The sequence below is a fragment of the Rhamphochromis longiceps genome, linkage group LG1, assembly GCF_057381845.1.
Source record: "Rhamphochromis longiceps isolate RC_006_pf linkage group LG1, R_longiceps_female_GT1.1, whole genome shotgun sequence".
Classification (NCBI taxonomy): domain Eukaryota; kingdom Metazoa; phylum Chordata; class Actinopteri; order Cichliformes; family Cichlidae; genus Rhamphochromis; species Rhamphochromis longiceps.
The window spans coordinates 18,571,393-18,593,527 of record NC_140557.1 but is presented as its reverse complement, the minus strand read 5'-3'; the positions used below and the strand labels follow the sequence as shown (position 1 = coordinate 18,593,527).

Here is a 22,135-nt window from a genome sequence, read left to right as displayed (position 1 = left end):
CTTTTGGACTTGCGAAAGTCAGCAACACAACACAACACAAACACATACATGCTAATGTGTTTTTTCTTTTTGCTCTCTCTCAGAAGTCAATGACTTTACGAAGAACCAGTTTCTGAGCCCAGAGGGGAAAACAGTCCACAGAGATGAGACTTGAAAAAGTACAGAGATGTTCAGTCCACATTTCAGATTTGAGGTTATACTGCCTTCTAGTGTCCATCCAAACTCTCATGTCCCAGATAGTCTCCATTATCTTTCATGTGTTCCTCTGTATCTAACAGAAGAGAGAAAAAGATTGTGTTCATTAAAAAGTGTAGAGAAAGAGAGAAATGGGAGAATATTGTGAATGACAATATGTAACCACTGCCCTAAAGTGTGGTACCTTTTCTCTTACAGGTGGGATTTGGCACCTGAAGACACAGATCTTCAGACTTTTGTATTTAAGAGTAATTTTTCATTGTGAACAGATGTGCACTTTTAGGCTGTGTATAATAATAATAATAATAATGCAGTGTAATGCATCTTTGAAAACCATGAAGCAAAGTTTTACCTGGAATCTGGCTTCTTTGTCCTCAGCAAATTATGCTAATTAAAACATAAAATGATTTTTCTTCTCTTATCAACATCAGCTTTGCTAAGATTCATCCAATAATTTAACATTCAGAACATGCAAACGTCACTCCAAAATGATTGTTTTACAAGTCCTTAAAGTACAGCTACACATATTCAATGTAATTTAGTTTAATTGCTAAAAATTCATTTAAAAAAGCCCCATCAGCGTGCTTTATACTGCAAGGTCGAGATTTACAAGATTAGAGATAAATCTCAAACAATTAGACAATCCAGTATCTGCAAGCAGCAAATGCATTTTAAATTCATTCCTGGATTCAACACAGAAGTGAAGCTGATATACAACAAATATGTTGCAGGAGTGTTTAGAACAAATGGGATCAGTGACATTCAAGCCTAGAAGTTAAAAATACACAAACAAGTTTTTCTGCTTTACTGGTGATGGGACGTTTCTAATTTTAGGTATGCTGCACAGATGAAAGAATGTAGTTCTACTTTTTTGTTTAATGCACACCTTGAAGGACATGCTCTGGTCAAAAATGACTAAGATTCTTCATAATGCTACTGGAGAGCAGATACTGCATCTAAGTAAGACATGTTTCTGAGATTTCTAGGTCAAAACACAAAAACCTCAGCTTTATCAGAATTTAGAAGTAAAAAATCACACATCACTGTATTTCCTAAGGGAAGCATCTATAATATAAAAAGCATGAGTCCCAGAACACAACTCTGTGGAACTCCATGACTTGTGCTGCAAACATTTTTCTTTAATCGTTCTTTAATAATAGTTCCTGTCTCTATAGTAATTGGTGTAGTCAGTGTTATCAAATGTTTCACCTGTCAGAGGCTATAGGAAGATCAGTGATAACCTTCAGTAGTGCTGTTTCTGTGTTGTGATGGACTCTAAATCCTGACTCAAACTTAAAATGCACTATTTCTCTGAGGTAATTTATTCAAGGTTTGACATCTGTGGACTTGAATTCAGTACAAAAGAAAATAAGAAACATGAGCATAGAAGGCAAAAACCTTTTAATATAAAATATTCAAGAAAGTCAAAAGACTACATCATCAGAGAAAGACAGAATCTCGTTTTGTAGGGATGAAATGAGCCATATTGTTAGACCACATACCTACCATCTGTATGACATGAAAAACTTAGTGGAAAGTGCTTTGTATCAAAATCAGTGGGTGTTCATTATTTAAAGTACAAAATTCACATAAAAAAAGCTAAAAGACTGACAAAGCAATAAAACCTTTCAGCGACCACAGAGCAAAAATACATGCGAATTACATGTTACATTTACTTTCAGACAGGATTCTTTCGCACATCTATTAATGCATTGTTTGAGGTCAGTGGTCCAATGTTGAGGCTGGAGCGACGGGACTCCCGGCGAGATTTAACCACAGGCAGGGATGTTGGCCCACTCCAAGACCCCACAGCAGTTTGACCTACACGTTTAACAGGGCCATCACTGGCCACCTGAAGCCACAGCTCCTCCATGATGGCAGGTTCCTCCGTTGGGAGAGAAGAGCGCCTCCACGTGGACGGGAGAGGGGTGTTCACCAGCTCCCGCATTTCCTCCCTAGACTTGGAAGGTCTGTCCAGCTGCCCTGCCCCACTGCCTCCTGAGCTGTCTTCGGGGCAACGGGGAAGCTTTTCCATGCTGCCAGCGTTCGCAGGTTTACCATCAGATGGCACGACTGAAAGACAGTATGTTATAAGGATATTTACTAATGCAGGAATACATTATTTTTAACGGTAAAAATCACTAAATTCGACTGGAAAACTCCAAAAGTTACAAAACAGAAGGAAAATTTGAACTAAAGGCATCTTGTTCCTAGTCCCGCAGAATGACATCGCAATCACACACTAAAAATAAACACTTTTGCACCTTTAGGATGCTCTTTTGGCTGCGTGGATGACCCACAGAGTTCCCTCAGTTTGTTGTTTAGTTCCACATTAGCCGCTTTGTAATGGTTCAGTTCCCTGCTGAGGTTGAGGATCCATCCCTCATACTGCCGCTGCCGCCCTAACAGACCCTCGTCCATTTGTTCTGTTGGGATGATAAAACGTACACAGTATATTAACGGAAACACCATCTGCCACTTTAACTTATACTCTACCTTTGAGCCTTACATATGTTCAGTGTGTGAGACTTAGTCTGCAGTATAGCGTGACTGGTTTATGTTAGTCTCACCTCGACACTGCTGCAGTAAGAGCTGCACACTCCTCTCATGTTCCTTCTGCTGTTGTGTAAGCCGGCGATCTGTGTCGAGTTGTGTGCGATCGAGTGCATTTTCCAGCCACTGCACCAGCCTCTGCTGCTCATCTAGTTGCATTTCCAGCTCAGCTAGGGCAAGTTGCAGCTTACGCTCTTCTTCACGCAGAGATACCACCTGCAGGAAATGTGCACACAAACACTCATAAGCCTACAACTGGTGAGTCCAGACGCAGTCCAGAGTCACATGTGCAAGGTGCACCTGCTCAAATGGTTGTTAACATAAATATATCTAAACATGGCAGCAACTCCAAGCATTGTGCATGTAGATATGGCCAAGACAACTTGCAGAAGTTCAAACTGAGCATCAGAAAAAAGGTGGGGGGGAAATGGTGATTTAAGTGACCTTGAATGGCTGTTGGTGGCAGCTGGGCTGGACTGAATGTTGCTGCTGATCTACACAACCAATTTTAGAGTTTACAGAAAATGGTCAGAAAAAGAATATATCCAGGGAGCGACAGTTCTCTGGATGAAAACACCTTGTGGATGTTGGTAAATGACCAGATTGTTTCAAGCTTATAGGAAGGAAGAGTGACTCAAAAAACCACTCATTACAATCAAGTTATGGGTACATACTGAACCCTGAAGCAGCCTGGGTGCCACTCCTCTCAGTGAACAACAGGAAACTGAGACTGCAATAAACACGGCTCACCAAAACTGGACAATAGATGACTGGAAAAACATTGCCTGGTGATGAGTCTTGATTTCTGCTGTCACATTAGGTAGGGTCAGATTTGACATAAACATCAGGAAAACATGGATCCATCCTGTCTTGTATCAACGGTTCAGGCTGGTGGTGGATGGTGCTGTAACGGTGTTTTGTTACTAACCAACCCCTTTATGACCACAGTGTGCCCATCTTCTGATGGTTGCTTCCAGAAGGATGACACTCCATGTCACAAAATTCAAATCATCTCAAACTGCTTACTTGGACATGACAGTGAGTTCACAGTACTCAAATAGCCCCCACAGTCAACAGAGCACCTTTGGGATGTAGACACTCACAGATGTGGTGTGACCTGTGATGCTATCATGTCAATATGAACCAAAATCTTAGAGGAATGTTTCCAGCACCTTGTTGAAGAATTAACGCATTTCTGAAGGTAAAAAGGGGCCCAATCGAGTGCTAGCAAGGTATGTCTCGTAATGTTTCTGTTGAGTGTATGTCCTACAATCACCATCCTCATTGGCTACCTTTTCTTTGGCGCATAAAATCAACTCTCTGGAAACAGGCATCAATATTGGATATGTGTTGCTCTTAATTCTCTAAGAGTTTCTCTTAAAAATCTCAACACAAAGACACATTTCAGCTTTGTAACTGCTGATTTGTCGAAAGGGAAGTAGAATGCATCACCGGGCGTTTCTGTCAAGGCAGGCATGGGCACATTAAATGTGAGGGAGAGGGCATACTAAGGAAGAGCACAGCCACAAACTAATCAGACTGAGGTGCTTACATGGGCACAGTTCTCTCTTTTTTATCATCTTAAGGTTTATTCTACCCCCTAAAAATGACTAAAATTTGTGTGGGTCTGTTTATTCAGAACATTTTTTATTCTGTTTCACATACCTTGTCGAAGTACTTGCACAGCAGAGCTCTGGTCTCAGAGGCAGACAGGTAACTGAGCTTGGCCATGAGATTCATCTCCCACTGGGAGAGCATACTGGCAGAAACCCGAAGCTGTCTCTGTCTTTGAGTGATGGCTTCATTCTTATACTCAATCGCTGCATCCAGAGCCTCAATTGCCTCGTCCAGCTGGAAAAGCGTTCGCTCCTCCTGGTAACATCAGAGTGAACAGATGTCCTTAATGAAGATTTGAATACGATGTAGAATTCATTTTCAGTTTGAAACTAGTGCTTTCCAGATTCTTGATAATTAGGCTGTTATTGTGACTGTATTCAGTACATGTGTTCTGTACAGCAAAATATTAATCTAAAGAGTGCTGATAATTGAAATCAGATAAAAGAGCTTGAACCTCAGAGTAATATCTGACCTCTGGTGAGAGCAGGCTACCCTGCCGCAGTTTATCGTCCAGCTCAACTCGCTGTTTAAGCAGTGAATCTTTCTCTTGACGTAGGTTGGAGATCTCTTGCCGGATCTGTTGGGAGTCTTGAGCACTACTACTGCGAAGGAGACCATTCCTCTCACTCAACTCTTCCTCGAGTAATTCAATGCGCCCGGTGAGTGTCATTAGATCTTTACTTAGGGCCTGGAGGAAAGATGAATAAAACAGGACTCAGTATCTGCAAGTCCTCTGTGCTAATAAGCTGAATTGTTTATGTTAATACCTGACTGGAGCGGAGCCTCTTGGTTTCCAATCCGCTGCGTTCCTGTAGCAATGCTTCTTTCTTGGCCAGGATTTCCTCTCTTTTCGTCAGCTCTCCCTCCAGATCTTCCAATCCTCTCCTCTGTTCTAGTATCCGTTCCATCTCCTCATCCAGCCAGCGCTTTTGATCCTCAATTTTCTGCTCACAGGCAAGTTGAGACACAAAAGGACACATAAAAGCACAATAACAGACAGTAGTAGTATTTCTAGGTGCTTTACGTGTATACACTACTACTGCATCTCAGCTCTTGCTGCACCTGCTGCTCTTCTAATGAGATGACAGAGCCGTTGCTGCCGCTGCGTCTCTGCCTCTGGAAAGCTGCAATCGCTTCGGTCTTTATCTTCAGGATCTTCTGCTGCTGCTCATTCTTTATTTCAAGTTCCTGGTATGGTGTAAATAACATGAAAGTCACATTTTCACACATCGCACTGCAAGAACAGGAAGAACTGCAAGAACTGCATTCGGCTCCAATTACCAGTTAAGCTAATTTGCTCATCATTGCCCCCCAAAAGACAGATTCTATACTCATTCTAAGGCTGCTGAGTAAAAAGTATTTAAATGGAGGTGACAGAGGACAGACGTTTGTCCTGTAGGAGAGTTAGACCCTAAGATGAGACGTTTTTGACTCTAAAGCCTTTCTCGCAAGGGCAACCACCAGTCCACGCCACCCTACCACCACTGTGGGATGTCTGCGAGTGTAGCCTGGGGGTAAAGTGAGCCCCATTTGCTCTCTCTTGGCTTGAGCTGCACTAAACACTGAGTGAGTTTAAGCTGCAAAGGAAAGAGGTGCTTGATTTATAACTCAAGAAACAAACGACAGCTTTTTAGTGAAAATGAATTCAAAGGCGTTTAATCTAGATTTTTTTTGGTTTCGTGTTTGTTGGAAAAAAAATCATAACTGACATAAAATTGGATTAATTACCCAGCCTTAACTGAAACTGCAGTGCCATCTGTCGCACAGACTAATATTTTTCAATTAAACTTTGCTTAGTTACAAACAACAAAGCCACTCAGTGGTACCTTGACTCTGTGAGTTCTCTGCTGCATTTCGTTCTCCAGACGACGCTTCTGCTGACTTTCCTGACGCAGCCGCTTTTGCAGCTGCTCCTGCTGCTGTCTCATAGACTGGACGCTTCTCTCCAGCTCTAACACACGGCGCTCACTCTGGGCAGGGAGGTTGGCGAGACGGGCAGTATCCCTCTGACGCTGACTTAGTACCTAATGTTTAACCAGAAATATTTTCACTTTTAGAAGTTTACAGGTCATGTTTAAAAATCAGGAAAGGAAATCATTAAGAACACAGTTTTAAAAAGCAGCATCTCACTGACACAAAACAACAACATCACTCCGAACTTGGCGTCACATGAACACAAACCTGAACTTTGCTCTGAGCAGCAGCTATCTTCCTGCGACATTCCTGTGCTCTGGTCTTGTCTGTGATGCTGATCTCTCTCTCTTGCCTCTCTAGGTCCTGCAGCTGCCGCTGGGCCTCCTGCAGCTCCTGCCGAGCTTGCACAGCTTCCCCCTCCAGAGCTGTGATCTTATGGCTGTACTGCTTGTTCAGAGCCTGAGCATCCTTACCTTAAAAGGCAAACAACTGATTCAGAAAAAACACACAAGAGAATATTTTCTGTGAAAAGGATAAAGCCAAAATTTTAATTGCTACCTGTTTTGACAAGTTCCTTAATGAGTTCTTCTTTCATGCGAATGGTGACAGAGAACTCCCTGATCTTCTGCTGTGCCTGAAGAAGTCCCCACTCTGAAACACCTTCAAAGCTTTTTAGACTTTCCCCACTGCTGGAGTTGGCTACAGAGAAATTTGAAAGTGAACACACAAGGTTGATAGGATGGTGGTACAATTAGGAAGGAGACACAGCTTTGACTCAACTCAAGCACGAGTGGAGTGTAATATAGAAACAGAAAAGAGGCAACAGAAGAATAACAATCAGTTTTAGAAGTCTGCGGTAACCACTGGTTGAACATGTAACCACAATAAAGTACAGAATTAATCTTTCCACGTGATGTTAGTGTCCCTGCAATTTACTTAATTCATTTTCTGTGCATGCCGCACAGAGACTGGATACGCAGTCTGCAGAAAACACAGAAAAATAAGCAAAAGGACTTAAAACTGGATCATAACTGATCGTGTTTGTAACAGAGTGTTTCTGACTGTATGACACTGCATGACTTAAACTTGATTTCTGATTTAAGAAATGTTCCACTAGTCAAGGCAAATATAGTACAAAAAAGAAATCCTGACAATACTTTCAACATCCCGCTCAACGCTCCATTAAATTATTTCTGAGCATCTGGTAATCTTGGTAGTGAGCAAGTTGTTAGACTTACATGCTTTTCTAGCTAAACAGGGGTGCTGGTCTGGCTCCAGCCCTTTGCCAGCAGCTGGTAATCCCCCTGACTGCATGTCCCACTTGGTCCAGGTCAGATTCACCTGCCTGACAGAATAACGCACAAGTCACAAATACCATGAGCACAGGCGTAACACAATGACACTTTGAGTGAATGGTTGATTGACATGATTGCCCAGACAGTTGTTTAGCAACTTTAAAAAAAAATTGAAACTCAATTTAGATTCAGAAGAAACAACATACTTTGACCTCTCTTGTCCAGAATGACTGCCCTCTTTTTCCCTGTAATGCGTTTCCACTCCACCTGGGATCTCCTGCTCCTCATACAGTTTCCCATCCTGATCAGTGCAAGGCCCATTACCAATGTATCCCACTGGACTGACCTGCAATCACACAAAACACACAGATGTAGAGGTATGAAAACTATAAAACAAAAGAATAAATTGTACTCTTAATGCATCTTAATATGGATTTTCTATTTCTTTTTTTTAATGGCTGGTTACCTGTCTGTGGGTGCCTCCATTCTGGCTGTGCTGCATGGAGCCCATGGGGGCAGTGTGCGGCCGCAGCCTCATGTTAAGACCCAGGCCCATCAGTCCTGCAGTAGAGAGCTGACACTGTAGATCTGCTATCAGGTCCTGCTGCTCCTGCAGCTTATCACTCTGAGACAATAAGAGGACAATAAAATCAGTATCACATCACTAAGATCAGATATGACCTGAAACATCAGTGTATTAAGTGTTGACACAGCTCGGGTGCGGGTCAGTAGGATTAACTTTGTGATGACAATTAAAAAAAATCAAAAGTGTGAGTCACTGCTCCAACAGAAAAACAATATAGGAGATAAACTTTGTCTAACCTGCTGCTTGTACTGCTCCATAGCATCTTCCAGAGCTGCTAGAAAGTCTGTGTTCTCCCTCTCTAACCGCTGGATCTGTGACTGAAGGTGTGCAATAGCATCTTCTTTCTCTCCATCTTTATCACTGTCATGGTCATGGCTCCACCTCTCCTCCACAGCGGTGTCCTAAGGAGTAATTCATAGTTAGTAATACGTGTCCTATGTTTTTGTTCAAAACGTTACTCTTTAAAAATAATTACTAGTGATTTAGTAATTATTTTAGAGTGAAAGGGACAGACCTGGTTTCTTACAGAAGGCCTGCCCCTCCTCAGGCCAGCACTGTCCTCAGTGGAGCTGTTCTCAATACCGCTGTCTGGACCGGAAGCCGTGGTCAGCCCACTTCTCTCTTCCTCCACAGAACAAAGCCACTCCTTCACTCTCAGACTTTGTTCAGCAGTCAGAGCCCCTTCACTCTGCAGCTCCCGCAGCAACCTGTGATCCACCAGCAGCACAGACATTCAAATGTTTGTATAGCCATTGATTTCACTTATCTCTTCTACATTTTTGTATCAGAGAAACATCAAAAATTATGATTTAGAATAAAATACGCAGATGACTGGGTTTTAAATAGTTTTAAACAAGTTACCTTATGTGAAAACCACGCTAAAGTCCCAAATTTTAACTTTTAATTTATTCTCTGTCATGCAACAAACAGTTTGCATGACAAATTTCTACAAATTTTACTTGCATTCTCAGAATTATTATTGTTTAGTTAAAACGCAAATGGAAAAATGTTTATTTTCAACAAAAAAAAACTGTTTTAACGAACAAAATCCATACAGCATTATCACCACAGGCTAAAGACAACAGTCGCCAGCACTGGGTTGCAGTCCCTAGGAGTGTGAGACCGTTTTTTCTTATCATGGTTGAGTTTTGCTAGATGACAATACGGGGCAAAATAGTGCATAAGATACTGTTTATGCCTCAGAAACTGTTCAAACATGCATTTTCTGACACAGTTTTGAGAGATATCTGCAGAAAGTGAATGTAAGACAAACACTGGAAATACTAAAAAGTTCAGTTGTTCCTGATTCTGCTATTGCTTGTTTTTTTATGTTGGTAGCTGAGATTCTCAGTCTGCATCTTTGGCTGGCTATTCCCATCCTGCGTCACATATTAAGACTTTGGCTGATTGGACACTTTCATTGTTTTCCAATATTTAAAAAAAAAAAAAAAAATTATTACGTAATTATAAAATAAACCAAACAGTGTTGTGTTTGCACTGGCTTTTTAAATTGTATGATATATACATATATCAAACTTTTCTCTCTCTAAAGATGTAGATGAGGATTAATTCACAAAGCAGCTGTCAACCAATGTGTACGTTTTTCTGGTAGGTTAAACAGAGTGTCCAAATCTTACAGCACAGGTTAAATAACGCAGACTAAATCAAACCCATCGATAAATGCTCTTTAACCTGTAAGCAGTGTCTGTGCAGGTCCTATAGTGAGCGCTCTGGACTTGCAGTTTGCTTATTTCTCCCTCTCCAAGTCGAGGTCTCCTATTGGATTCGGCGTGAGAGATTATGCGGGTCTCTGAACGCTGGCGGTTTTCGAGGGCTCTGCGAAGCGCCTTGATTTGCTGCTCGAGCCCTTCCACGCGATCTGGCTCACGTTTGCAGTTGACTGTAGCACGGTTCTGAATGTTTCTTGCCCTTGTGGCATAGTTTAGTGTGTTCAGGCTCTCATCAAAATCAGAAGAAGATGGACTGATGCAAGCAATCATCAGCGTTTTTGAATTTCCTCCTAAAGAATCTTTGAGTATCCTAGTTGAAAGAAGGAAAAATAAAATGATCAGGTATTAATGTTTAGTTAGATTGATATGCTTAAGTCCAGATCAACTTATTATAACTTACCTTGTAATTTTAGAATCTCTGTATGGTATGTGAGAGCCTTTCCTCTTGGGGTCCCCCAGTGCCCCGATAACATTTCCTAGAGCTAAAAGACCGCTGTTAATCTGGATACTCTCCTTTAGTCTCTCTCCAGTGTTTCCTGTCCTTAAAATGCGCTCTGATCCTGCCAGGTCAACAAAGTGAAACTTGGAAGACAACATTTGTGGTCCAGAACTTCCAGCAGTCCCATAAAGGCGAGAGCTTCCTCGTCGTTGGTCCATGTACACAGTAAAAATGGTGTGAGACCTGCTGGAGTTGGGATTCATCTGGGTTGCACCAGTGTGCCTGGCTGTGTTTCCAGACTCCAGTAAACTTAGCACTTCATCAAGACCCTCCACTTCACACTCCTTTACGCCGCACAAAACTACGAAGTCAAAATGCAATTAAATACATCAACAAATACTTTTTAAATGAAAACATTTCTGCATTGACTACTCAAAAACATGCTTAGAAACATTTAAGACTCTTTATTCCTCACCAATATTGCCCTTATCCTCCCGGATGTGGATGTCCTTGCTGGCAGTCTCAACTTCCAGCAAGTCCTTGAAATCCTCTTTGTAAATCTCCAGATAGGAGACTCGAACAGAGAAGTCTGTGAGGTCATTTTCATCGAGCAGCTTGAAGATATCTGCAACGGCCCTGGGGATGATGCCCTGCTCCTCATCACTAAAGGAACCTAAAATTACAGTTAATTTTTAAAAAATGGAAAATCTGATTCTGTTCAGCTAATTTTTTCAATCCAATAAAAAAACTGCAAAATAGCATAGCTTGTATTTTTAAAGTGTGTGCCATGCATGCTTTGTTGAAACCAAAGATTTTACTAATATTTTGAAGTAAAAAAAATTCTAAAAGACAAAAAAGAAAAACTTACAAATATTAGCTTCCCCAATGGTGTAAGTCTTGCCTGATCCTGTCTGTCCATAGGCAAACACTGTAGCATTGAAACCTTGAAAGAAGGCATCTATGAGCGGCTGAACAGACGCAGAATAAATCTCCTCCTGACTGCAAGTTTCCTCAAATACAAAGTCGCAAAGAAAGTGTCGGTCATGACCCAGAGTAACCCTACACAGCTCAGGATCCACAGTGATACAGCTCTCATGGCAGTGCAGAAGCTCTTTAGGCAGCAGCGGACGTACTCGGACAGCCACCTGCACTGCAGAATACTCCCCTCTGCCCTGGCCAGCAGGCAGTTTGGGAGACATTTCTTCTCTCCTCTCTGTTATGTATTGATCATCTTTGGACGCCTAAAGAAAACAAAAATCATTTATTGACAAATATTTGATGAACATCTCATGTCACATTTATGAATATGGTACAAGGTAATAAATGAGGATGCGATTGATGGCATGATAAGATGGGAAAAAATAAGTGCACCCATGACTGAGTAGCTTGTAGAACCACTTTTAGCAGCAATAACTTAACATAATCGTTTTCTGTACGACTTTATCAGTCTTTGTGGCCCACTTTTCCTCACAACATTGCTACAGTTTACTGAGGTTTGCCAGCTTTCATTCATGCACAGCTCTTAAAGTTGTTCTACAGCTTTTAGTCTGTTTAATGTCTGGACTTTAACTGGGCCACTGCAGCACCTTGATTATTTTATTTTCTGTTGTAGATTTGCTGCTGTGCTTGGGATCACTGTCCTGTTGCATGACTGAATTTGGGCCAAGTTTGATCTGTCTGACAGATAATCTCACATGTGAATCAAGAATAAGATGCAACTTTGCAAACCTACGCGGTGTTGCCATGTGCTGTAGTTCTTGTTTTGTTTTCTTAGTTTTTTTGCATTTTCTCTGAGCATTGCATGATCTGACCTTGGGGTGCATTTGCTGCGATGTCCACTTCTGGAAAGATTGAGGCCTTTTGTTAAGACACACTTGAATGGTCCAGACCAGCAAACTACCAAAACTTCTGCACAAACACCAGGATAAAGGCACATGCTGATGCCCAATTAATCAAAGTCACCTGATTAGCAGTACCTGGCTGCTACTAACCATCAACTACACAACACCTTTCCTGGATGTAGTCCTGTAAAAGGTTTTTCACAATACTGTACTTACTGCTGAAGAACATTGATAAGATATGTGTTCTATAAAAAGATAAAATAAAATAATGTTATTACAGTTATTTAAAAAACAAAACAAAAATGAAAGGAGATCCATGCACAACAAAGTTCTTATAAGGTAAACTCTATAAAAAGTGACAACACCACTGTACTGTATGTGGTAATGTCGACTCACCTAGAGCTAGGATATTTAACTGCAAACCCACTTCTCTTTCAGTTTAGCCAACTTTACCCTTCAGTCAAAGGTCTTTTGGACACAGGTCTTTTGGTCAACCCTGGCTCTTCTTGGCTATGTGTCAAAGTAACACTGAGCAAGATACTGAACCCCGGGTTGCCCCTGATGCACCAACTGGAATGTGAGTCTGTGTGTATGTGTGAAATTAGATAAAAGCACTGTATGAATGTGTGTTAATGTGTGTTATAGTTTGATACTTGTAACAGCAAGTACTCTGAGTTCTCAAAACTGAGTAGAAATGGGACTATATAAGTATCACACAATTTACCATTTTAGACAAAGGCATACAGCTTCTGAGTTGATCATTAAGAAATGCTGACCTGGGTGCAAACATGAAATAAACAAAAACAAACATCTGCAGGAAAAGCTGCTGTGTGAATGTTTATGATTATCATTCATATTCTATTCATGTAAATGTACACTCCCTGAAACTACAGTAAGGAAACAAACAACAACATTTTAGATGAAATAACTCACAATCTTTTTTAGATGCATGCAGTATAAAATAAGTTTTGATTTCGAGGCTTTTTAACACAGCTTATCTCTCCCAAAGTTATAGTGTTACTAAAAATATATACCTGTACCAAGATCTTATTCAAAATAAACGTTTACAATTTCACATTAAACCCCTTCAAGGATGCTTTATTATTACTTGGATTAGTCTGAGCCTATTTACTTCCCCTATTTACTGGTTAATTACAGCTCTGCACTAACGACACAGTAGTTATATGACACAGTTAAAGTCTTCAACAGTTTAAAATAGCGGGTGTCGCGTTGTGAATAATCTTTTCTTATTTTTTGGTTAAGTACTGTTACGTTACTGCGTTTTAACCCAAGGGTAGCGTTTCATCACCGACTTCATTAGTTAAGTTATCGCTTTTTCACGCAGACAAACCAGCTTTGTATCGAGTAAAGAAAAAAAAGTTATAGTTCACATCCAGAAGTAATCACAGCGCTGCTAACTTGTATTTCCCAAGTTAGCAGGGTAACGGTAGCTCGCTGTTGTACAGGGTTACAAAAAACAAAAGAAGAAGAAAACACAAAAATGTACTACCTCTATTAATGAGAAAAATGTCGGCTTTATTTTAGGACTGTTTCATTTTCACGCTGCTTCCTAAAGTTCATAAGTTCGTGAGGCTGCTTGTTGTCCAGATTCACTTCAGCTAAGCTAAAGTTAGCTGACAGTCTAAACAACAACATCAAAAACTTGAGGATGAGGGTGGATAAAAGCTGATAACGCGCGAACTAGCTCGGCCCGTTAGAAATGCGTAACGTTAAACGGCGTACATTGACAGTTTTCGTAACCACTAAACATTTTTCACGACTTACTTTAATGCAGCAGGAGTTGTACCACGGGTTCAGAGTAACTCTGGAGAGCTTTTTTGGGGAAGAATGGAAGCTGAGGGGCAGTCCACGGGCAGCCCAGGGGAGGAGCACGAAACCGTGGCCTGGGTTTGATCTGCAGCAGCAAAGCATCTTGGCTGAGAGGCGACAACATATGGAACTCCAAAGTGTTCAAAATTAAATAAATAAATAGGTCAAGATGAAATAAATAACTATGTGAATAAATAAGACACAGATATGTAATGTGAGAATGATATTGTGAAATAATGGAACACATTTTGAAAAAAAATGCTCATTATTGTGAAATATATTGCATTCTGCTATATAAATTTACTTATTATTGTGAAATATTATTTCATGGTCATTATTTTTCACAATAACAGAGATTATTCCTGAGGCATTTTATTTATTTCCAGCCGTTTTTAGTCCAAAATGACCTTTTTTCAAAGTCAGTCTTTATTTCAAAATCCCGTTTTTCCCGATGGTCTATTTATTTCATAATGCGACTTTTCAGCAGAATGACTTTGTCTGTCAATCAATGTAAGTGGGCTGGACCTTTGCACCTATTGGCTTATCGTTTACCATCGACTAGTTTTCCTGGATACCGGCTCCGCGGACGGCTACTGCAGCTAGCAACAGCGTGCTAGGTCAAAAGTCACGGAGGATGGCGGACTGGTGTGAACTTCAGCCAGTTCTGCTCATTTAAGCAAATCAGATAGAGAGGGATCATTTACCTGTAGATACTGTTTTGAGTCGTTTAGATGTTTCTGAAATGCTTGGGATGATAATTGCTCTTCAAGATGTTCGCATCGATGACAGCATTGTCAAAGGTTTAAGATCAATTCAGCACCGTGTTCGTTTGGAATACGCCGAGGAAGAACAGTCTTCAAATGTTGGCCGTCCACGTCTAGAAATCCCGGTGCAGCACTCAGGACTTTAGTGCTGTCCGGGATAACCGTCGGGGTAATTGCCGATACATTTTCTGTGTCTCCGAGCACAATTAGGAGGAAAATGACGGAGGATGGTCTAAGGTAAGTTTATGCTGTAATTGAGCACCTGTGTGATTCTGTACACAGCATTGTTTAGGTGTTGACCTTAATTATGACGTTTGACAATGAATTATTATCGCTTACTTTTTTTTGTTACTGTCTAAACTAAGTGGGGCAGCTACGGCTAAAGCTATCGGCGCCATCTCGGCGTTGAGACACGTTTAGCAGTGTTAGCTGTTAGTGTGTTAACTCGGAGACTGGGGTCAGTGGGGCCTGTAGGAACCTTTTACACAGAGAGTAGACCCACCAGCTTTCCACAGTCTACTTACTTATCACATCTTGTTAGACAACAGGGTCATTAGTGCTTTAAATAGTACATAGTTGAATGTTTCATTGCTGTTTGCAGTTGATTGTTCTCTGATAACGCATAACAAGGTTGATGTTAAATAGCGAGTTTATTGAAATGGTTTTGTCTATTTCAGCAGCATTATAGATATACTTTCTCTGGTGTCTTCGGTAAAGCTAAAACAAGAATACATTTACATCCTTGGTTCTTTCAGCATTAATTGGAAAACTTTGAGATTTGCTGTGTGTCTCCCAAGCCATTCTCTTTTATCCCACCTGTCAGGTATAGATGGCAATACTTTAAACAAAGTTAAATTTGTTATACCTGAAGAGAACCAATCCTGACCTAGAATGGGTGAATGAATAATTAGTTGGTAGCCAATGCCTAAGCAACTCACATAGGCCCTGGCAGACTCAATAAGTCCATCTAGGAACAGCTGCAGGAAACACCTCTTCAGTTTAGATTTAAAACATGTGCATGCTCTTTCAGGTTGATGAGGATTATGGTGTGGACTGGACAGGACAACATAATCGCTGCCCATCAAATGAGATCACCATTCCTGAGATTCAGCTCCCAGATGCACTGAATGAACAAGACCCTGCTGTGCTACCAATACTTCAAAATCACTTGTAGAAAGACATTATTACATTTAATCAGTTTCTATGTCAGGAGGATTTTTTTTTTTTTTAATTTCTACAGCTTTGTAGCTAATACTGACTCAAAACAGCATAACCAATTTCATTTTCAACAAAACAGTGAGTGGCTATAAAACAGGATTTGTTTTATACAGCTGTCACTTTAATGATATTCATTTCTTGGTTGGATATACAGTACATGTCAACTCTGAGCAGATTTAATACAATGAACACAGTAGAGTAGTGTAACATCTTAATTCAAATAATTTTTTCTAGAAATTTTTTTTTTGTATCAGTAGCGAGTATAAACAAAACATATTGTGTAATTTATAATGTACAGTGAACAACTGATTTTGATATCTGAACTCTTCATCAGTTTATATTAAAAAAGCCATAAATGCACACCTGTACTCTGTATTTTTCACTGTCAAGTGTATTAAAAAGAACTAGAACTCACTAGATTGTCCGTTTCTTTGAACACCGAGTACAGTAATGTGATGCAAGAAAGAAGAAATGGTCTAATTTTACCATGTGGTTATGGAATCAATCGTAAACCAGACCAAAACCTGAGTCAGTAGAGTTGAGACACACCTGAATGTCCATTAGAAATGACTCATAGGTACAGTAGTGTGCAGGAAGACGTAGTACTTCAAAACCGGTGGAAGACTTTGGAAGATTGCTGTTGACCACTTCCACAGTCATTTCTCGGCAAGACTTCCCATCCTGTCCAAAACTTGATGAGGGCTTTTTGTTGTGCACAAGATGCTGCAACAGAAGATTGTTTTAAACTATAATGACATCCTATATTCATTATTTTGAATCTTTTATGGAGAAATACCATAAAAGATGACCACTTACATACAGGGCACCAGACATTTTTGCCCCACTCAAATTGCTGTTGTAGCTTTTATAGATATTTTTATGTTAACAAAGCTAAAAGTAGTCTACATACAATTCTAGTGCAACTGATAATGCCACCACTCTTATGTATTGCATGGAGCAAATAACAAAACAAAATTATACTATAGCGTAGAGCTGGGCGATAGAACGATAACGATATGTATTGCGAAATAACTTTTTCTCAATAGAAAAATTAAACTATTGCGATAGACCTCACCGCTCTTGTCCTTTTTATAAAAAAATAAATAAAAATAAATATCGTGATATGAAAAAATCTCATATCGCCCAGCTCTACTATAGTGTACTTTGTTAATGACCCAAGATCACTGGACTGTATGTAATTTACCAAAGTATAATCAGAGAAAACCAATGGCAAAATACCTATCGCAGCAGACTTACCATTTTCAATGAAGGACCGAAGGTAACCTGCCACTCTGCATTTATCCTCGAGAGCATTCCTCTTCTTCCTCATCTTCATCTTCTGTGGCAGGCCACAGTCATTTTATAGCTTTACTTATCTTGTAGTCTTAAGAGCATCAGCAACATTAGGTGTATTTTTATTAAATGTAACCCAGCTGTTCAACTAACCCACGCATACAAAACAGTATATTGGTGTTTTGTGTCAACAATTAATGTTCATCCTTCATAAATTAACCAAATAGCTTTACTATTCAGATGTTAAAAGATGTGACCTGACCTTACCTCACAACAGGGAGCAGTCTCTGATTCCCTTGGTAAGAAAGGAGGAATGATGTCTGATCTTTCTGTCAGAAGCGGCCATACCATGGTTTCCTTAAGCCCTTTCCTCAGCTGCTTGACTTGACGACTTGTTTGTGTTATGACCTACAACGGTGAGACCAAACCAAAACTGAAGTTGGAGTCTGTAAAGTGACACACACTTTAAATGTTAAATATTTAAAGAACATCCACTGTACTAGTAAAAGCATTTTCAAATTATACCCACTTACAAAATCACTATGTTGAACTAAAATTGCTTTCTTTTCTTTCACATAGATTACTTGTCTTCCATATTAGCACAGAAGATAAGCCACTTTAAAACAGTCATGAATAACTATTACCTACAACAATGTAAATAGTAATACAGACATTAACCCAGAAGACAATTATTTTCTCTTACCTAATTTATAGAATTCTTTGCTATGATAAAAAACAGTATTAAAAAAAATCTGTGACTAAACTGATTAAAAAGCTCATTTTTGCCAGACAGACAGACTAACCAAGCAATAATAACATATCGTTACTTACCCTGAACAGCGTTTCGTGGAGTGGAGCTAGCTGTGATAGCGTTAGCATTTGCTAACGTTAACACTGTGCGGTTGTGATGAGAACTTGGACCAGGGACCACTTCATCTCCAGTACACTGCTGCAATACTCAGACTGAGGTGAAGACGTTCAATCTAAGCGGTTAGCAAGTTCTCTGAGTAACTCAGAAACGGACTTGTTTCCTGCAGCCATGCCCTTCACAAGAATTGATACACCTGTAACGTTATTCGCGCCCAGTGTTTTGCATTTGTCGGTGCCTTAAGTTTATTTTGAGCTGCATACTGCCGCCAGCTGCATAGGAGATGCATTGCACCATTAAACCTAAATCGACAATTCATGTGCTATTACTTATGTCTGAGTAAAGGAGCAACCAATCACACAACTGGCTCCGCCCTGTCTTTCTTGATTGACAGACAAAGTCATTCTGCTGAAAAGTCGCATTATGAAATAAATAGACCATCGGGAAAAACGGGATTTTGAAATAAAGACTGACTTTGAAAAAAGGTCATTTTGGAATATAAACGGCTGGAAATAAATAAAATGCCTCAGGAATAATCTCTGTTATTGTGAAAAATAATGACCATGAAATAATATTTCACAATAATAAGAAAATATATATAGCAGAATGTAATATGTTTCACAATAATGAGCATTTTTTTCAAAATGTGTTCCATTATTTCACAATATCATTCTCACATTACATATCTGTGTCTTATTTATTCACATAGTTATTTATTTCATCTTGACCTATTTATTTATTTAATTTTGAACACTTTGGAGTTCCATAATAACATCTCAGCAGGTCACAGCACACGTGATTTAGTATAAAAGGCACTTTAATCATTACGGTTTTGTTTTGTTTTGGATCCTGGATTGTAAAATAATTTATGGGAGCTGAGAGAAATTTCTGTTATCTGCACGAAAACCACATGTGTAAATGCAACTAGTCAAATCACGAAAGCTGTTTTTTTAAATTCACTTTTATTTTTTATAGAGCCAAGTCAAAACAGCAGGCGCTTTATATATTTATATATACCCTACAGTAATACAGAGAGAGCCCCCAACAATCACATTTAACCCTCTGAGCAAGTACTTGGCGATGGTAGGACTCACCTTTGACAGGAAAAATCTTTGTGCAGGCTCAGGTAAGAGAGAAAGACAGGGCAAAACATACTGTAGAAGAGAGCTTGAGAGTAATAATAACTAGGGATTGAAAGCAGAGTGGTGTGTAATAATCACCTAGTGTAGCTAAGGGCGAACTCAGGGGCACCTGGTGCATCCCTAACTATGCTTTATCAAAAATGAAAGTTTAGAATTTTACAGTGATATTTATTCCATGGTTCATTCTCACCACATGGCCAGCCTTGTTTGGACCATAACTGACATTAAAGCAGTACTTTTCTGTTTTCCCCTGTCTCATTTTTGCTGAAAGGATAATCTTAGGTTGTGTCTTCAGTAAATGCAACTTACATTATGTTTGAGAAAATTAAAGGTTGAGGCCAGAGAACTGTTTAGTGGAAGAAAACTAAAGTAAACAGCTTATGGACTATAATAAAATGAATGAATGGACACTGAAAACTATGAATTCCCAAGCAACAAACAAAAAAACAAAAGATCAAATTTGATGTTTATGTGTGCTGGTGATCATCCACCAATCACATTATGTGAGCAGGTCAGTTCAGATGTAACAAGACTTGAAATGTAGGCTATACATGATATGATGTTGAATGAAATGTTGGGCTATATTTAAAGTTCTTCAAAAATTGCCCACTTTCCACGGCTCCCGTGTTATATTTAAATATAACAGGCTTATTTACAATGCCCTTTCGCAGGACAGTCTAATGGTAGCTGTAGCTCTTACTCTCACTGAAAAACTGGGTTTAAATGCCCACAAGAAAATGTGCTACAAAACTATTACATTCTCTGATTTTGTTGAAACATTATGCATTATACTTTTCCTAATGTTTTATTTGCTATTATTTTTGTATTCTCTCTATACAGGCCCTTCTTAAAAAAGAGCTCCAACTCTCAAAGAGGCTAGTTTTTTAAATGATGTATCTAAAAACAATAGTGATGCTAATAATCATAGCCACAATGATTACAAATGGTGATGAAAAGCCACAAGCACAGTAAACAAATAAATGTGTGTCTGGATCCTATTGCACATGAAGTTTGGCCTTTCTCTCTCTCTTGCAATCTGTTAAAATCTTAGTAAATTCCAAACCGATAACCAATAACTGTTTAAACAGATATGGTTTATGGCCACTTTTAAAAAGAGTTGAGGGTGCAGTATGTCTAATTTGTGAACAGAGGGCAGTGTTGCATCATATTTTGAAAAGGTACATTTTCTTTGCAAAGTCTCACAGTGTAGGTTTAACAATAAACTTGCTTTTTGAAAGAGAATAGTAATAGTATTCCTAACAGTAATCCTACTACTTGTAATTGATGTTGCCATTTCTTCCTGACCACAACACTGTTATGGGACTTGTATGTGCAGTGGCAAGGGTGAGGTAGGAAGCAGGTGTTTTGTATGGGGTGTCAAAAAATTGAAAGAATGAAGACCAACAGCGCACCTCAGGAAATATTAAACAAACATTGTATTATTTTTTGTTATATATATCATATTGCCTATTTGTAGTAAAAGCACGCAGAGTTGCTGGTAAAGAAAGGGGCATGGCAGATTAATTTAACTAGTTTATTTGACAAAGCAATAAACCTTGAATAAGGTTAGATCTGCAAATAAAGAAGGAAAACTCAACTAAAACCCCATAAAAACTCATAGAATTCGATTATCAAAATATTACTTTACTATAACATTGTAATATGCGGTACTGTGCAAAAGTTAGGCAGGTGTGAAAAAATGCTGTATGCAAAGAATGCTTTCAGAAATATAAATGATTGTTTATTGGCCCCAAATGTATTCTGCAGCAGCACAAGGACCCCAAACATACAGCCAAAGTCATTAAGAACTGTCAGTATAAAGAAGAACAAGAAGTACTGGAAGTGATTGTATGCCCCCCCCCCCCCCCATATTTCACTTCAAACTAAGACAGTATCCTTCATATTTATGTTCTTACATCACTCTCTGCATCAGCGTTTGGACCTCACCAAAGACGCCTCACAATTACATGGCTCTCCAGCTTACTGAAAGGAAAAACTAAACAAAAACAAATTAACTCTAAAGAAAGACATGGCTACTCAGTTAAAAGATGAAACACTTGTGTGGCTACTACATTAAAATACACAAGCTAGAATTTATTTAAAAAGGCCTAAACAGGAAAGAGCAGGGGAAACATATTTTTAAAAAATGGAGAAAAATGATTAGTAACTGAGGACCACACTGCTATAGACTAGAGACTTAATGCTGTGATCCTCACTGCTGCCAGGCACTGGGAAGCCAAACACAGGAAATAAAAATTTGGTCCAAAAACACCAGGATCAGACAATGACATAAAGAAAGTCACTAATGTGCTCATTCTGGTACCATCCTTAACTGGAATAAGGCCAAAAAGGCAAGAACAGGCTGAATAATGGGTGCATAGGACAATGTAAGCATTAGAGGAGTGAGGGTTGATGGTGCGTTCAAAAACACTACTCGGGTGAGGAACATTTTTCACTAAGAGTTCTCTACTACACATGCACAATCTGGAGATTCAGCAGACACCATCACTCTCTCCTTTTTCCATTAAAAGCAACATGAGACCAAGATACACGCAAAAGTAAGTACCACTGAAAACCCAAGTGGCTGTCAAAGTGAGCATGCTTGTTTCTGATAATAATGCCCCAACAACCAGACTGAGATCAGAATACTCACTGCAGTCTCACTTTGCAAGCACTCATTAGGGGGACTGTTTTGTTTTTTTATCTGCACAGAGGTGTGACTCATCCACACTGGAAAAAGCTGTAGAGAAGGGCAGTGGAGCCAGAGGAAAAGGGATGGAATGACAAGAAAGTGGATGTAATGTGATAAGGTTAAGGAGCGGTGGAAAACAGGACAGTGAGGTGAAGAGA

General features: G+C 39.6%; 2 protein-coding genes and 1 long non-coding RNA gene across 5 annotated transcripts; 1 reads left to right on the top strand and 2 right to left on the bottom strand.

Moving 5' to 3' along the window:
* Positions 1–1,581: 1,581 nt before the first annotated feature.
* On the bottom strand, positions 1,582–14,083 carry kif7 (kinesin family member 7). Its single transcript, XM_085401038.1, has 20 exons — positions 13,956–14,083; positions 11,198–11,570; positions 10,805–11,002; positions 10,291–10,690; positions 9,853–10,200; positions 8,675–8,867; positions 8,397–8,561; positions 8,041–8,199; positions 7,781–7,920; positions 7,518–7,624; positions 6,838–6,978; positions 6,547–6,752; positions 6,192–6,389; positions 5,428–5,553; positions 5,133–5,309; positions 4,838–5,053; positions 4,414–4,620; positions 2,766–2,964; positions 2,460–2,621; positions 1,582–2,268 (listed from the first exon to the last, which is right to left on the bottom strand). The coding sequence occupies exons 2-20, from the start codon at positions 11,526–11,528 to the stop codon at positions 1,874–1,876; spliced, it is 4,068 nt and encodes a 1,355-aa protein (XP_085257164.1). The 5' UTR covers positions 11,529–11,570; positions 13,956–14,083; the 3' UTR covers positions 1,582–1,873.
* A 209-nt stretch (positions 14,084–14,292) lies between these two features.
* Positions 14,293–16,396, top strand: LOC146678575 (uncharacterized). The gene is made up of 2 exons (XR_014910348.1): positions 14,293–15,001; positions 15,795–16,396. It is a non-coding gene; the product is annotated as an uncharacterized LOC146678575 (long non-coding RNA).
* LOC146678574 (uncharacterized) lies at positions 16,082–18,726 on the bottom strand. Of its 3 annotated transcripts, none has more exons than XR_014910346.1 (4): positions 18,107–18,722; positions 17,543–17,721; positions 17,240–17,321; positions 16,082–16,705 (listed from the first exon to the last, which is right to left on the bottom strand). XR_014910346.1 is itself a non-coding variant. In XM_085401025.1 (4 exons), exons 1-4 carry the CDS (start codon positions 18,152–18,154, stop codon positions 16,590–16,592), a joined length of 384 nt encoding a protein of 127 aa, XP_085257151.1. In that variant the 5' UTR covers positions 18,155–18,726; the 3' UTR covers positions 16,082–16,589. The 3 variants fall into 3 exon arrangements, 2 of the variants coding, with proteins under 2 accessions (XP_085257151.1, XP_085257144.1); XM_085401025.1 differs by having other exon boundaries at positions 17,240–17,318; positions 17,543–17,683; positions 18,107–18,726; XM_085401018.1 differs by having other exon boundaries at positions 17,543–17,683; positions 18,107–18,710.
* Between the last annotated feature and the right edge of the window lie 3,409 nt (positions 18,727–22,135).